General features: G+C 40.6%; 2 protein-coding genes across 19 annotated transcripts in view; one reads left to right on the top strand and one right to left on the bottom strand.

Annotated features, from left to right (window-relative positions):
- The window catches only part of dock7 (dedicator of cytokinesis 7), a 49,563-nt gene that overhangs the window by 10,389 nt on the left and 23,032 nt on the right, over positions 1-16,142 (top strand). For 11 of the 18 annotated variants that reach the window (XM_049587176.1, XM_049587173.1, XM_049587169.1 and 8 more), the window contains exons 13-23: positions 120-213; positions 429-591; positions 10,315-10,432; positions 10,746-10,816; positions 12,566-12,704; positions 12,815-12,916; positions 13,111-13,197; positions 14,005-14,236; positions 14,707-14,871; positions 15,096-15,116; positions 15,532-15,701. In XM_049587176.1, coding sequence (XP_049443133.1) covers positions 120-213; positions 429-591; positions 10,315-10,432; positions 10,746-10,816; positions 12,566-12,704; positions 12,815-12,916; positions 13,111-13,197; positions 14,005-14,236; positions 14,707-14,871; positions 15,096-15,116; positions 15,532-15,701 — 1,362 coding nt within the window. The remainder of the gene's footprint in view (positions 1-119; positions 214-428; positions 592-10,314; positions 10,433-10,745; positions 10,817-12,565; positions 12,705-12,814; positions 12,917-13,110; positions 13,198-14,004; positions 14,237-14,706; positions 14,872-15,095; positions 15,117-15,531; positions 15,702-16,142) is intronic. The other 7 variants (XM_049587177.1, XM_049587174.1, XM_049587172.1 and 4 more) reach the window with 1 other exon arrangement.
- angptl3 (angiopoietin-like 3) lies at positions 2,332-6,602 on the bottom strand. Its single transcript, XM_049587178.1, has 7 exons — positions 5,969-6,602; positions 5,557-5,667; positions 5,250-5,361; positions 5,009-5,122; positions 4,615-4,710; positions 3,529-3,798; positions 2,332-3,403 (listed from the first exon to the last, which is right to left on the bottom strand). The coding sequence occupies exons 1-7, from the start codon at positions 6,494-6,496 to the stop codon at positions 3,219-3,221; spliced, it is 1,416 nt and encodes a 471-aa protein (XP_049443135.1). The 5' UTR covers positions 6,497-6,602; the 3' UTR covers positions 2,332-3,218.

The following is a 16,142-nucleotide window of genomic DNA, read 5'->3' as shown; positions in this document are numbered from 1 at the left end:
TGTACTGCTTGAGATGCACGCACACAGACACAGAGGGATATGTCCTCTAGCTTATCCGACACTATTGCTGCTTTGTAACTTTGTACTGGTTTTTTATATGTTGCAAATGTGTGTTTTAGGAGGGGGATAGACTAAGTGATGAGGACTTGTATAAGTTCCTGGCTGACATGAGAAGGCCATCTTCAGTGCTGAGGAGACTCAGACCTATCACAGGTACAAGCGTGAATTAAATGGTCCTCGATTTCCTTATCCAATTGGTAGTTGTAAACGTGATGCTCATCCGTAATTGGCATCATGGTTCCCTTAAATTGCTTGGAAATTTGAAGAAGTGAACCACTTGTTTTTAAATTAATGCATCTCTCTTTTTTTTTCCCCCTTCCTGTACACCTTCTCTCTTCCCATTCTGTCCTCTGTGACTGTCACCACAGCCCAGTTGAAGTTGGACATTTCTCCAGCTCCAGAGAACCCCCACTATTGCTTGACCCCTGACCTTCTGCAGGTCAAACCTTACCCAGACAGCAGGGTACGCCCCACCAGGGAGATCCTGGAGTTCCCTGCCAGGGATGTCTATGTGCCAAACACCACATACAGGTACAGGAAAACTGAGCTTTCGCTTCTTCATTTTTTTCAGTTTAGTCAATTTTGTCAGGAGAGTGTATTCTATCTTTGGCAAGATAGAATTTTCTTGTCATCGGGTGGCAAAATTAAAAGCTATATTTAACAGCTGCATCTAATTTTAAAGCAACTATAAAATTAATATTTTAAAATGTATTTACACATGACCTTTACATGCCTCTCATTGAGACATAGCTTTTTTGGCTTACGTGTGCGTTGGCCTCTGTACAAATATTACATTTCAATAGCAGGAAACATCCTCAACATGCGGAAATCAATATGTGTCAATTCAAGCTTTGCACAGTGATGACTGACACTGTGTCTCGTTAATGTTCACCTCATGCTGCATGTCACTGTAGTGCGGACATATTCCATCTGAGCAAGTGCTATTTCAGTCAAGGTTACTTTGAGTGAAGTTCTTATTAGCAGACGTTGCTGGTGACATGACCTCGCTGTCACAGGCTTTGTTTGTCTGCAGATAAACAGGTACATTCCTATTGTAGATTAACTAATGCCAGACCTAATTTTGAGCCAGCAGAACTGGGTCAAAGGAAATCATAATGTTGCATTTTATTCATAATGGTTTATTTTTTTTAAATCACTGAATTATTGCAAGTTGTCTGAGATCACAAGATTTCTGTAAGCCTTATTGTTTGATAGTCTTAACTATCACTACTTCTCCTTTTAAGTATATTTGAATGTCAGCTATACTTTATGAGGTCATTGAAGTGAAATAGTGCCAGCAGGTTACTAAAATTGATCAAGCAACCTCGCTTTTATAAGACGCAAACAGGAGGATATAGGCCTTGACACATTGTTTTTTTTTTTTTAAACTTACACATGTAAGTATATTTGCGGATTATAGCTATATGGAGTCAAAGCACATTGATGGGGGCATACTTATAAATTGTCAGTTAATGTACATCGATTAGCCAAAACATTAAAACCACTGGCGGGTTAAGTGAAAAACATTGATCATGGTAGTGTAGTCTTCTGCTGTGAAACCTTGGGTCCATATATCTGGATGTTACTTCTTGACGCACTCCACTCACCTAAACGCAGACAAAATAAACAAACAGACAAAATAAACCCCCTCATGGCAACAGCACTTGTCGATGGTAGTGGGGATGCAAGATATTGGATTTTTTGCCGATAGCCGATATGCAAATATGTAACAACTCATTTGACTGATAACCAATGCAGATATTGACAAATGCACTTTTTTCCCCTACCTAGTTTTAGTGATCATCAAGTCTCTTCCATAGTGGAATTAACATCATGTTATGCATGCATACCCTTAGCATGATGGCCCACCAGCAGATGGAGACATGAAATATAATACTTTTCAATGCATGTAATGTTCATTCATCGTGCAAATTAAGAAAAAGCACGTTGGCTGATTCTAATATTGGCCAATACTGATGACACACCAATATTATCAGCATGTCGGCCAATTTCGATATTTAATTTTAAGGCATATATATATATATATATATATATATATATATATATATATATATATATATACATATATATATAGATAGATGATGTACCAATATTATTGTGCATCACTAGTGTTAGCAGTTATTTATAAGTCGTGAATGAGTGTTGTCTTACTGACTGTGATGGACTTTATCATGTGTTCTTTTTCTCTAAAATTTTTATTTGGTTCAATATTATATTACAGATCAACACACAATAAAACAGTCATCAGGTCAAGATTTTTATTTTGTCTTCATAAATATGATTTATCAGAGCACATAGCTACTTGTCAGGGTGACGTGTTAGTATTATGCACATTACAATAAAGTTAGTAATGTTGTAATAATGGACAAGAGTCAATATGACTCAATAACATAAGAAATATATGGAAATTATTTTTTTTCTAACAATACAAGCATAGATCTTACAATAGCATGAACATGGTTTAAATACTTTACAGAGTAAAAAAACATAGAACAAACAAAGGGAAAAACTTCACCAGTGTGCTGCCAAATGTTTGACTGCTGACATTGTCCACACTATAAAGACTGATTTACATTAAACTGGGTATGGACAAGAATAAAATACCAGGATAAAAATGACCTTCGCTGGGAAAAAAAATACCATTATTGACACTTGTTGAGATGTTGGAGATGCAGTGTTTCTCTTGACCCCTGACTTATATAATTTGCATGCTTTATATAATAACCTGTTGGTATTTCTGCCCATAGCCCCTGGGAACATGCAACACTTTCACATAATTGGGTTGCTGATGTGGATCAATATGTCCATTTTGCAAGTGATCACTGATGTTGCATAATGACAAGTCTACTGTCCTTGCCAGACCCATTAACCCAGTGGGTTAATGACCCGCGTGGCGTTGTTGCATCATGGCGACAGTTCAGCATTTGTGACATTTTTGGCTTGTTACTTGTTGTACAGCACTGGCCTCAGACAAAACGCTGTTAGGAAGGAATCAGCTAAATGGTGTAGATGAACTTAGGAATTTGTCTGTGTTACTTTACTTTCTCCTTCTGTGAAACTTTTAGGCTGAGCATTGGATATTATCAGTGTTTTTGAATAATGCCCTGGTGTGTAAGAGAAGGTATGACTTGTGGGGTTCAGTTGAAGTTTTCAGCAGTAGGGGCTGGTCGTATGGTGATCTTGGTCGTCTTGAGGGAATACGAGGGTCCTGTGCCAGGCCTCCAGTGAATACCCCTTCTTCTCATTGAGCGTCCTCTTGTCCTCAACCACAAATACCTTCCATTAAGGCTGTTCTCTCCACAATCATTGAACCACCAACCACCTGCCAAAGGGTTAGCACAAGTGATATAAGTTATATAAACATAACTTGGTCTTTACAAGTTTGTCTGAACAAAATGACTTGTAATACCAAACAACCATTGCTGATCTGCTTGTAAAACTGTTCACCTGTGTAACGAGGGCAGTTTGAGTTTTGGTGGTTGTCATCATTTCTGTCTTTTGTGGAGAATCTCATGCCGGTGCTGTTGGCCATGGCATCAGGAAGGTCACCAGAGGAGTGGCTGACATGAAGGGTGTAGGCCTTGGAGGGACCCTCCAGTGAGAAGGTGTACTCCACCCAGTGCTTCCCCTCCTTAAAGTCCTCCAAATCAATACGCAGGATGTAAGCTCCCTGCTGTGTAAAGCTGTGGATCTTCTTTAAGCCCAACCAGAAGTCCTCTGCATAACACATTACATTAGCACATTTTATCTTGTTAGGATATCTCTTGTGTGGGAAAAAAACCCCTTTTTGTCTGTTACCAGGGAATCTCCAAAGGTTATAGATTGATTTGTTTGGAAAGATTGTTCATGGAATAAGGAAGAACTGATAACCTTTTGGTGTGCATGTCTCTATAGCACTATCCACAAAGGTTTACAGTCCATTTTGAATAAGAAATTCTCTGCTTCTTTATTCTAGTATTGAAAATTTGTCTTGCACAATATGTGTACAATAAAACACTTGTTTCCTTGGGCCTGCGGCGGATTGCTGCACCAAACTACAAGGTATAATCATTAGGGATGGTAATGGCAACTAAAATTCATGGCTGCAGGAGCCATTACTTTGGAATCTGTCATGGCTGCACCCATGAGCGGCTGTCTGAGCCAGTAAGTGCTGCAGGGAAAACTGCCAAACCTCTTTGTGTACTCAGGCAATACAGGATGTCACTCTGTCAGTTCAGAGTTGATGTGTAACAAATATTATTTCCTATGACCAGTCGTACAAGAAGTACTTGCTGTACTTGCCCCCACCCTCCCATAATAGGATTAAAGTGGTATTAAGTGTAAATGGTCCAGTGCTGTAGTGCTATCTTCAAATAGTGTTTATTCTGTTATAAAAATAAAATGTACATCAATATTTATACCCCTGTAAAGCGTTATTAACTAATGTGTATTTATTGCAAGTAAGGGAAAGGTCTTAAGTACAGTGTGTATAGTTTTGGCAAATCTTAAAAGTTGCGTATGTTGAATTGAAGGCAAAGTTTAAAAAGTACTCACTTTCCAGATTTCCAAAGCCTTTCTCATACTTGTCCCATGTCTGGTCAAAATCCACTGAATCATCGACCCTGCGCTGGATGACAGTTGAACCACCATCTATAGAATGGATAAGAAATATATCTCAAGTCAAGTAACTGTTGTGCAAGCCACACAAAAGTTTACAGAAGGATCAGGAAGCCTCCTTATCATAGATAACGTGACGGGGATATTCACCCCATTGTCTGCCCTTTGGGTAACCTGCTCCTGTGGCTATCTAGCTTGATAATCTTTTGCTTTTTGATAGGAACTGTGCATGCATGCCAATACCTCCTCTTCAACATGTCATTGCAGCTGAATGCAGAAATAGTATTTTAATGCCCTTACTTAAACCCCAGATTGGTGTACTCTCACCCACCTGAACCCATTTCACAGTAAACGTTGAATGGCTCAGATTGATTTGGCTTGATGACATAGATTCCACTGTTTGCCTCTCCTTTGTTAAACAGCTCACTGCAGTCCATGGCGAGGTCTAAAACACATTGAAGAAAATCTAAATGAATGCATCAAAATATCCTCAAACATTTGCATTCTTCTGTTGTTTTAAGACATTTTATCTGCGTGCCAACTTATAATAACTGATGATAGAATATCTTTACCATTTAGGTCCGGGTCAGTTGAGTTTCCTGTCAGATATTCAAACATATCAGGAGCTGCAGGGTCTGAATCCATTGGCTTATCGAGTGTATCTTGAACGCTGTCATAGCTTAGCTGCAAGAGAACGCAAATGAATCTATGATGTTAAATTATGTTGTCAGCCCTCGATAAAGCACTTTCCCCTCCCCATATTTCTTTTTCATTCCCACATAAAGCAGAATTGGCATAGATAGCTCCAAGGACCAGACTAGGTTCTCACAGATAGATGTTTGACAAAATGTAGTGAAACCATGTTGAACAGGTGTCTACCTTTTCCTCCAGGTTTTTGATCTTGGTTTTCTGATTGTCAAGCTGATCGTGCTGCTCCTTCACAGCTTTCAGCAGACTGGTGATTGTTTTCTCTTGAGATTCAATGACTTCCTGAAAATGCCATAATTAATACATTGTTAAATACAACACGTGTAGGTTTGATTGACAGATAATGGTTGTGAGAGCAGCTTTTGAGTCACATGAATCGAACAAATAACTGTTGGTAATGGTCATTTGGATGTGAACCACATTAAATGCATCTCCATTGTTAACCTGATTTGAAGAAAACTTTTGGTGCAGTTTTTACTAGCTTACTCTACACTTCTATTGATGTGCACATATTATCCATTAAGTGATAGAAACTTGAATAAGGAACTTAGAGGGCTTGCTTCAGTGTGTATTAGCTGCTTACCTTGAGGGCTGTGATTTCACTAAGCTGGTCAGCAGGGATAATACTCTCTGACAGTCCCTTCAGCCGCTCCTCGAGGCTCCCCACCTTGCTCTGTAGCTGTGTGCGCTCCTGAAGGATGCCGTTGATCTTAGAGTTGATTTCCAGCGACAGGTTCCTGATCTCCTCATTGTTGGTCTTTAAGAAATTTGTGGTCTTCTTCAGCTCTTCCTCTTCCTCCTTGATCTCAGACGTGACCACCGAGAGCTGGTAGAAAGAGCGATCGAAAATGTTCAACTTTTGGAAGATGTCATTGATTTGGCCCTTTGTCTTATGGACAAACTCACGTAAACTCTGGCCTAGCTGAAGGAGGCCGTTTGCGAGGAGACGAACGTCATCCAGCATGGCAAAGCGAGACTTTGCCTCAGTTGGGCTCAGTGCTGTGGTGAGGACCTGGGAAGGCAGGGTGGGGTACTCATCTCTACCTGAGGACTCCAGAGGGACGGCAGCAGTGTAACTAGCCAGCAGCAGCAACAGGCAAAACAGCTTCATCGTGACTTCCTTGTCCAATCCCGGGTTGTAGAATATTTTCCAACACAGTGTTCCACTGCTCCTACTTTCCCCTACTTTTTCTTCCCCTCTGCTTTTAACCCAGGCTTCTTTGCTGTTTAAATGATGTGAGAGCAGCAGGCTGCCCGGTGTTATATACTGCCCTCTCAGTAGAGGAGGGGGGGATTAGCTGATCATTAAACCCTACTATGTTTTAGCTCTGTACCCCACCTCCTCCCAAATCCCCCTCGAGCCCTCCCTCTCCTGAACAAACAAATCACAGCAGTGAGCAAATGACATATATACACCCTCCCTCCCCCCACTACCCATTTAACCCCAATCCCCTCTCCATACCACACCCTACACCATTCTCCATCTGTGGTGCAGAGCTTTAGCTGATCAGCAGAAAGCCAACAATGGCCATCACAGGTTTTTGATGGATCGTCAGTCTGATCAATCTCAAACCTTATAACCCTGCACACACTTTGCTCTGATTGATAATGCAGTGTGTAATTAATGCTCTTGGGTTTGATTTAGCATCGTGCTGAATCAGCCCAGCACCACGCTCTCTCTCTCTCTCCCTCCTTCCTTCTTTTTGTGTGTGGAGGAGAGCGAGCCTGTCATCTGTGCCATGGTTGAGCTTCTGGGCATGAATGATGTCGGAGAGTTTGGACAGTGTGTACTCATCATCTTGGTTTTATTGCTCAGCCTTGTCATTTTTTTCAAGTTTGTCATGCCTGGTGTGATATTTTTTAATGTCACCAGACATGAGATGGGGGATATATAGTTTCCTGATTAGCTTGCAGCTTTTAAGGGATCTTTCCGTTGCTTTAAGTCCTGTCGTAAAAAAACAGTCTTTATGGGAAATTCTTAGTAAGTTGTTTCACGCTGCAATGTTGGTGAAATATGTCCACCTTCAGCCAGAGAGGGAGGAAGAACTAATCAGCAAAATGACTTGGTGCAGTATAATTGGAATATAAATATTTATACTTTTGGCACTGCGTGCGGCATGGTTCTCAACCTCTAAAGTAAATCTGTCACGTTATGTAGTGTGAAAAAAGACTCTCAGACAGAATAATTGCCATGTCATGCAGTGATTGCATGTTCTGGCGAATCAAAGCCTAAAATTGGTTCTCGTTCACACAGGAATGTATACATTGAAAATGTGCTGTTTTATGGCTTTTATGGAGTCTATTTATTATTGCTGTTAAAGTATATTTTCATTTGTCACCTAATCTGTCACTTTTATGGCAACGGATCAGATGATTACATTACTATGAATAGCAGAATGTACTGTAATATTTGGCTTTGGTTTAAGATGGAAAACACTTCTGGCACTCTGGCTCTTAACAGTGCACTTTAAAATACCACACAGTCATCTTAATGAGCTTTCTCTAGTAATTTGCGGTTGTTAGAATGGATTACTTTAGCTTTCATTAATGAGGGACTGCTACTTTTTCATATGGACAGAGCAGAAAGAAAAGGTCCTATGGAAAGAAAAAATTGGCCATGGACTGAGTGAACGTGCCAGGAATTTGCTCTATCAGCATAAAGCTGGTAAAGATATTTAGTATCCGTCATGCCAGCACGGTGGTTAGCGTTTTGGCTTAGCAGCAAGGGGGTTGAGAGTTTGAACCTAACATGACCTGCTGGGTCCTTTTTTTTTTTTTCTGGCATGTTCTGTCCAAGTTTAGATTTGCAGCGCAATTTTCACTCACTAAATCGGCATTTAGTCACCTCAGCAGTATAGCTAAATAAATAACAGGATGTCCTCTGTCCATCACTGTGTTTGTTTTGTGGAAGCGTTAGCTTTGTGCTTTCTAATGTCATCTGAATTTTTAATTGTCCATATTGCTATATCTGAAGCTATACCAATTATTATCATGCATACTATCAATTATCCCTGTGATATTCTTGTAATTCCATGCATTGCTCACCTTGTTTGTTGACCTCTAGGTGAGAGGACTGCTCTGATAATGTGTTGTGAGTCAATCTTTTGTTCTGTGGTTGGATAGTGTGGATCCCCTCCACCACTGCCCCATCCTTTGTTAACCACAAGGTGAAAGTCACGTTCACTCACTGTTGTAGCACCTCATTGGCTGAGTCTGTCAGTCTGACTGTCATGTGTTTATATTTAGTTGCACTTAAATAGATCTCTAATTTTTGATCTTGTTTTAACAGATTTTTGTGCTTTTAAGAAACAGACACTTGGGTGGACCGAAAAGGATTTAATTAAAACTGTAGTTAGGAATAATCTAAGATTTGTTAATCCAAGATTATTTTCAATTCTGTTTTAAAGATTATTTTTTCGGGCTTTTGCCTTTAATAAATAGGACAGAGTGAAATGGGGTGAGAGAGAGAGTTGGGGGGTGACATGCAGCAAATGGTTGCAAGCTGGAGTCGAACCTGCGACCGCTGCAGCGAGGCATCACCTCTGTACATGGGGCGCCGGCACTATCCACTACACTACCGACATCCCTTCAATTCTGTTTTAAACTCTTAAACTCAGCTTGTCTAAAGTTCTCGCTTTATTCGATTATTATTTTTTATCATTTTGATTTAGAGGAATATGTGTAAAATCAAACCTGGAGATAGGGTTGCCTATAAGAATTAAGGTCTGGTGCTGGTGGGATGCAGTCTAGTTCTGCTTGGTCACTATAAAGCGGCACTTGCAACTGTAAAATTAAAAGCACAGCCTCTACAAATATGGATCTAAGAGTCTCATCCATTCAGTTATTCAGGGTATAAAGGTTAAAATTAAATGTCTATTAAGTTTGGGCTGACAATATTTGTGGAAAATACATTGTAGCAAGTTGGACCATGTGTGTGCTTTTTATACAAATTGTAAAGCGTGAGCAAAGTTCTTCTACTCGCGATACATTTCTGCTTGTCACATTGTCCTATGATCATGGTAGACTTACAATTTATTTACCGTTCCTTCTCTGCATGCTTTGAATTACTAGAGAGTGCCCACTGGTAAGAAACTCATCCTGATCTATGTTTAGAGTCAGCAAATAATGACTTTGTCCCCTTACAGTATGTCGCCTCTGGACTCAAAGTGGGGAAAGGTCTGTAGCTGTAGTGTGACTCTGCAATGCAGAATTTCTTCCACAGTATTCGTGTGTACTGATTAACTGGAGTTGGATCTGATGAGACAAGCTGACCAATCAGTGATACTTCCTCACTGTGCTTATATGGGGACTTCAGTTTTTCCACTGAAAAGTCATCACGGGGTCTATTTCAGTTCAAATTCAGCAACCCACTTTAAAGCTGCCATTGTTATTGTTAGGACATGGTACATGGAAGGGAATGATTTCCAGTAATCAGACCAAAGAGATTCCCACGCTTCCTTGTCATTTGTGGTTCCAGCTGTGGTCTCTGTGGGGCCGTCCCCTACAGACTCGACCACGTCATTGCGGTTTGTCAGCTCATCCCGGGTTACTTTGCACTTCCTATTGTAGGACTTCCTCCCCCTTCCCATCAGTGTAGCGACCAGTGTTTCGACAGTACAGTACCATTCCTTTTTCTGACAACGATCATAACAATGATCAGGGCTGTTGAATTACCCAACCAACCACTTTCAGTATTTTATCCGAAAATGCATTTTGAACAGTGTCTTACAACAAGTTAACATGTTGTAGCTGTCAAGGTGTGAGGCAGAATCAGCCATAATGTCATTTGAATTATTTACATGATGGTTCCCCTTATGATGACCTTTGCTCAACCTCTAGTGCTAGCTATTGCTACTTTCAGAAGAAACATAGATAATGACATAATTTCTGATGTGCCTTGTTTTCTCTGTGTTTGTGTCTGTCTTTCAGGAATCTGCTGTATGTGAACCCTCAGAGTCTTAACTTCGCTAACCGCCAAGGCTCTGCCCGCAACATCACAGTCAAAGTGCAATTTATGAATGGAGAGGATCCAAACAATGCAATGCCGGTACGTCATGATGAAATGTTAAAAGATAAAGAAAACAGTTTTTGTTTTTGAGGTTATCTTACTCCAGTCTACCCTCTCAGTGGTATGTGTTGTTGTGTTGACACCTACGAACTCATACCATTTGATTGTAAAGTTATAACATAGTCCAGTGTTGTGGCATTTGGTAAGACTGTGGTTGTATGGCAGAGCACTGCATTGTCCTTGTGCATGCTACCTAATAAACTCTAGGTAAATATATGTTGACAAATGGTCATAATTAATTGTAACATGATTTCATGACCACCTGATTGTCAATACGTTATTCATCCCCCAGGTGATATTTGGCAAGTCCAGCTGTGCTGATTTTGCTAAAGAAGCCTATACTGCTGTGGTGTACCATAACAGGTAAGTTCGAGTCTCTACAGAGTGCTGAAGGGAACCCACGATGGCGATGAAACGCAGCCAAACCATCCAGATATCCAAACGTTCTGACTGAGAGCTCCATAGCAATAACATATTTCAATTTCTTCCAGTAGTTAATATCAACATGATATGATTTATATGATGACCCCTCTCTGTAATGTCATGTTAACTCTTGACATGCTTAGCCTTGTACTCACATGGTCTTCATGATTATCATGGTATTTGCCGATTGAAAATTAGCCTCAGAAATATTCTCCTTTAATTTGACATCAAAGTAATATCTACTATTACACCTCCATTACCTTACCTTTGATGGCGTTCATTAAAGAATAGCTGGAGTCAACCTTCTGGATATTGTCAAGAGGTGTCCTTGGCACACGTTTCTTTCATCTCTACATATAAGCTGAGGGGTCTCTAATATTTTATCACCACTATCAGGTGTTTTTACGACATCCAGCGGTTTGTCATCTGTCACCCAGGGGTCACACCTTCAAGGCTAAAATTAATCAACCTGTGAATAATGTACCACTATGACCAGGATAGCCAGGACTTAATCAGACTCTAAGAAGTGCTTATGGGCAACGGCCAATTACAGTCTGCGTTTTGCTCAGAAGTAATACAATATTTCTGTTGTCAAAACTCTTAAAGGAACACATAAAGAAAATTGAATGAAAAGGGGACAAAACAGCTCTCTCTATTATTAGACTTGTTTTATAATCTGGAAAGCTTCCACTTTGTTACACAGCTTTGATGTAACGTGCCCAGCCAATAACCCTTTATCTTTTACACTGCGGTAAAAGTTGCTCCTGGTAGTGTTCTTTCTCGAGGATTTTTCTTGCTCTGGTCCATAAACAAAATGTTTGTTCCCATGAGAAATAATGGCCCCTCTGTGATCTCTTAAAGCACTTTTGGTAATTTCAAGCCTCAAGGCAAGCCTAGTGTGTTTGTTGATTGGCCTGCTGTACTGAATTTGGGAGTTGTTTGTTTTTGGGCACCGACCTACAGTCAAAGCCTCCTCCTGAGGGACTAAAAAGAATTCAGCTGAAGTGAGTTATGATGCATTAGGTAATTTCTTTCTTTTTAGACCACTTTAACTATAAACACCTGCTCTTGCTTTAGACAAACATTCCAAAGTTATAAATGGGCTCAGCTGGAAATAAAAGATTTGTGCATGATGCACATCCTTAGCGTGTATATTAGCCTGTTTAGCCAGAATCTGAAAGCATGGAGCAAACCATTCTCAATTGTTCCCAGAATGAGTCGTCTAAAACCCTATACATATTTATGACTACCTCATTCCTGATTCAAAAACATGTTATATAGAGAGCACACCAGTATTGAGGAGGAACTAACAACGGAGCAGGCAATTGGTAGATGAAAAAGTTGCCCCCTTGTAGCTTTGATGCAAAAAAAAGACTCGTAATGGAGAACTATTGAACTGGTACCCATAAGCAGATGCTTTATCTGAAGTGAGACGACGTTTTGATTAGAAACTGTGTTCAGGCAGTAGGATATTCATGGTCAATGCAGATATGATTAAAACTATTAAGTTTAAGTCGAATGCCATTTAGATGGCAGCCCGAACCACATGACTCAACACCTCTACCAACTCTGAAACAAATCTAATTTAGGTCGTTGTCCTTCCTAATCTACCAGTTCATGGAATATGAAGCAGCATGCAACACTGTGGTTGAATAGTTTTATATTATTGTTACTAATTGCTGTCAACAGATCCCCTGACTTTCATGATGAGGTCAAGATCAAGCTGCCTGCCTCCCTGTCGGACCACCACCACATTCTCTTCACCTTTTACCACGTCAGCTGTCAGCAGAAGCAGAACACACCACTGGAGACCCCTGTGGGATACACGGTAGGTAACAGCCAGCTACAGCTTCAGGAACCACATGTGCTGTTACCGTGGTTGTAGAAAACAGCTATTTGACTTTTACCGTGATCTTTTTCTTCCCTGTTTCTCTGTAGTGGATCCCAATGCTGCAGAATGGGCGTCTGCGGACGGGACACTTCTGTCTGCCCGTGTCTCTGGAGAAGCCACCGCAATCTTACTCTGTTCTCTCACCAGATGTAAGACGGTTTTTTTTAATAAGAATATACATGTTTTTACAGTATAAAGACATTTATTGAAGTATGAAGAAGTATGATTATAATACAGATGTATTTGAAAAGGCAGCCAGGTCTCAGCCTTCTACGCACAGTGACCAATCGTTCATTTACACCGTTTGTAAAATGAGATTTACTCAGGTGTTTTTGTATTTCAGGTTCCTCTCCCGGGGATGAAGTGGGTGGACAACCATCGAGGAGTTTTTAATGTGGAAGTTGTGTCAGTTTCAACCATCCACACGCAGGTAACAGTATTGTATTCATTAGTTTTACTAACAGCGCTCGGGGGATTTGCGGATTAACCTTCCTCAGCTCTCATCCTCTTTTCTCTGTTCTGTCTTCCCTGTTTTTGTCATACATTTGAGCAAAGGAAAAAGTGCTGCTCGAAAATTATATTATCAAAATAACCTGCTTTTCAGGAATGAGGAATAGCTGTTTTATTATAATATCAGTTGCCGTAGAATGATTTTCTTAAGTGTCACACACAGGTTATCATTAAGAATTTCAATTTCATATCAAGAGAAACAAACTTAGTGTTTTCACATTTAGACAGTAATTCCTCCACAGCACCAGTTCATTAGTGGGTGAAGCTGGTCTCGGCAGTAATTTACTGAGGTCTACTCCATCTCTATGTCGGCCGGTGTGTGGAGGGCTTGACTGTGGTCCCCAGGAGCCTAACTGGGACTAATGTTCTCATAAATCACTGCTCCTGGCGCAGATTAGACTTGCTGGATTCTACCGTGTTCTTGTAGTAACGTTCGTTTTGTGGTTTCCACTCAGTGAGCCAACTTACAGGCGAGTAGATTCAAGCTTACTTTTGTTTGTCGACTTCCTTCCCCTCTTTTCTCCTTCACCTTTCTCTACCTTTAACACTTATATTTATATAAGTTATATTTTCTCCTCTAATCTTCTTCTTTATGCTTTCTTTTCTGTCCATTCATCTCTCTTCTTTTTGGTTCTTTTACCATCTGTGTCTTTCTGTATCCTCCTTTTCTGCATTTGTTTTAACAACAAATTTCTCACAATGTCTCCTCTCCCTTGCACCCCTCCAGGACCAGTACCTGGATAAGTTCTTTGCCTTGGTGCACGCCCTGGACGAGCACATGTTCCCTGTCAGGATAGGAGACATGCGCATCATGGAGAACAACCTAGAGGCCGAGCTCAAGTCCAGCATTGCGGCACTCAACTCCTCCCAGCTGGAGCCGGTGGTTCGATTCCTTCACCTTCTGCTCGACAAGCTGGTGTTGCTTGTAGTGAGGCCGCCAGTCATCGCTGGGCAGATAGGTATGATATGCATGTAGCCTGTGTGATATACAGTATACATATGATGACCACATATATTTTATATATTTAATTACTATGAAAAAGGAAAAATGCAAAGAAAAAAAATGCAGTAATTATGATTAAGATTCAACTGGACAGATGTCGATATGAGACAACTGACCCCTACATAGTAGAACTAGATATCATTGTTCAGCTCATGTACTCTTTTTTTTACAGTAGCCACTGTATTCTGCACAGTAACACAAGCACATAATTCTTATAACAAACTCTGTAAAGTTTTTAAGTTGTTTCAAAAACAATATTGTGCCATCTGAGTCATTACAATCCCAAAAATTTTGTAAAAACAACATTTGGGAGACATAAAAAAGGTCTAAATATTTATGCTAAGAAATGTCTTGCTATGTGATCGCCTTTTTGAATGTCTTATTTCGTCATCCTTTGCACATGTGTCACTTTGTTTGTCTTTTTAGTGAACCTGGGCCAGGCATCCTTCGAGGTCATGGCGTCCATAGTAAACCGGCTTCATAAGTATTTGGACACCAGCCAGGACATGCATGGTCGCAACGGCCTGCTGTCCTCCTACATCCACTACGTCTTCCGCTTGCCCAGCACCGACCCCAACTCACCCTCTCCAGGTATTCCACCATCAACACAGTGAACCATCTTACATTTTTCTTTATTCTGTACCTGTTTTTTTCAGTTTTCTCCTTTTAAGTTAACTTCATCCTACCTCCAACTCACCTTCACTGGGTGTCTTATTATCAGACCTACCTGCCATAATTTTTCTTCTTCGATTTCTTTTTATCTTTTTCCTTTTTTCCCTTCCACATCCATTTTGTCTTCTGCCTGCCCAACACAGACCCCAACTCTTCCTCAACAGGTAGATATGGCCCGCCACTGTACATGTCACTGTGTGAAATTATTCCTCCCTCTAAAATTAATATTGCTTTGTAGTTTTTGAAGTAGTAATCCACTTTAGTTGAGCATTTGATGTGTGATACATGATTTCCTGCAATCAGTCACGTATTGGCTAACTAACCATCCACTGCCAAGATCAATGGAACTATAATATTTTATGAGTAAATATTTTTATGAGTTTCTTACCTGTGTGTTCACCTCTGGCAAGATAAAGTGTTGTGTTTGGCTTTTTGATAAGAGGCGGGGTTGGTACAAATAAGGCATTTTGAGCTAACAAACAACCAATCATGTGAGTGGAACCACAATGGCTTGGTAGACATAGTTATTCCCATCACATCCCAGTTGTTCTATTTTCCTTCCTCTGTGTGTTGTCCCAGGCCCGGGAGGGTTGGGAGGTTCAGTTCACTATGCCACCATGGCTCGCTCAGCTGTTCGACCAGCCAGCCTCAACCTTAACCGCTCCCGTAGCCTTAGCAACAGTAACCCCGACATCTCCGGTACACCCACCTCTCCTGACGACGAGGTCCGCTCCATCATTGGCAGCAAGGTAAGGTCATCGAACAATGTCTTCGGTTATACGAGCCTGCAACTTGTTTTATCTCTTGTAGTGTTCAGTTGATTTTCTGTCGCAGCATGAAAGAGGAGCTCAAACTTAAAATGTGGACAGAACCAGCAGGGATCGATATTTATGTTTTTTGGCACTATTGCAATATTTGGCTTGTCCACATTGCACGTGGATGACAGATATCAGAGTTAAATATTTAGCATTGCCGTAGTCTTGCAGCTCTCATCGATTTGTGATGTATTTTAGACATGCTCATGTAAGGTGATTGAACTCAAGTCTCCTCTATAGTTCTTTACTCACATCAAGGCAGAGACCTTCCATGTGCACAGTGACCCAGGGGGCTATTTTGTCACATGCAAACTGTATAGCCAGTACGTAAACATAAGATTGGACATCTTATCTCTCTAACCGCTGTAACAGCAG

This window comes from Epinephelus fuscoguttatus, linkage group LG10, assembly GCF_011397635.1.
Source record: "Epinephelus fuscoguttatus linkage group LG10, E.fuscoguttatus.final_Chr_v1".
Taxonomy (NCBI): Eukaryota; Metazoa; Chordata; class Actinopteri; order Perciformes; family Serranidae; genus Epinephelus; species Epinephelus fuscoguttatus.
The sequence above is the reverse complement of the archived record's forward strand: the minus strand, read 5'-3'. Positions and strand labels throughout refer to the sequence as shown.

Coding starts and splice junctions, on each gene's coding strand:
- angptl3 (XM_049587178.1), bottom strand. CDS start 6,496: ATGAAGCTGTTTTGCCTGTTGCTGCTGCTGGCTAGTTACACTGCTGCC. Junction 5,362..5,556: donor TCAAAAACCTGGAGGAAAAG/GTAGACACCTGT, acceptor GTTCTCTTGCAG/CTAAGCTATGACAGCGTTCA. Junction 4,711..5,008: donor TTACTGTGAAATGGGTTCAG/GTGGGTGAGAGT, acceptor TCCATTCTATAG/ATGGTGGTTCAACTGTCATC.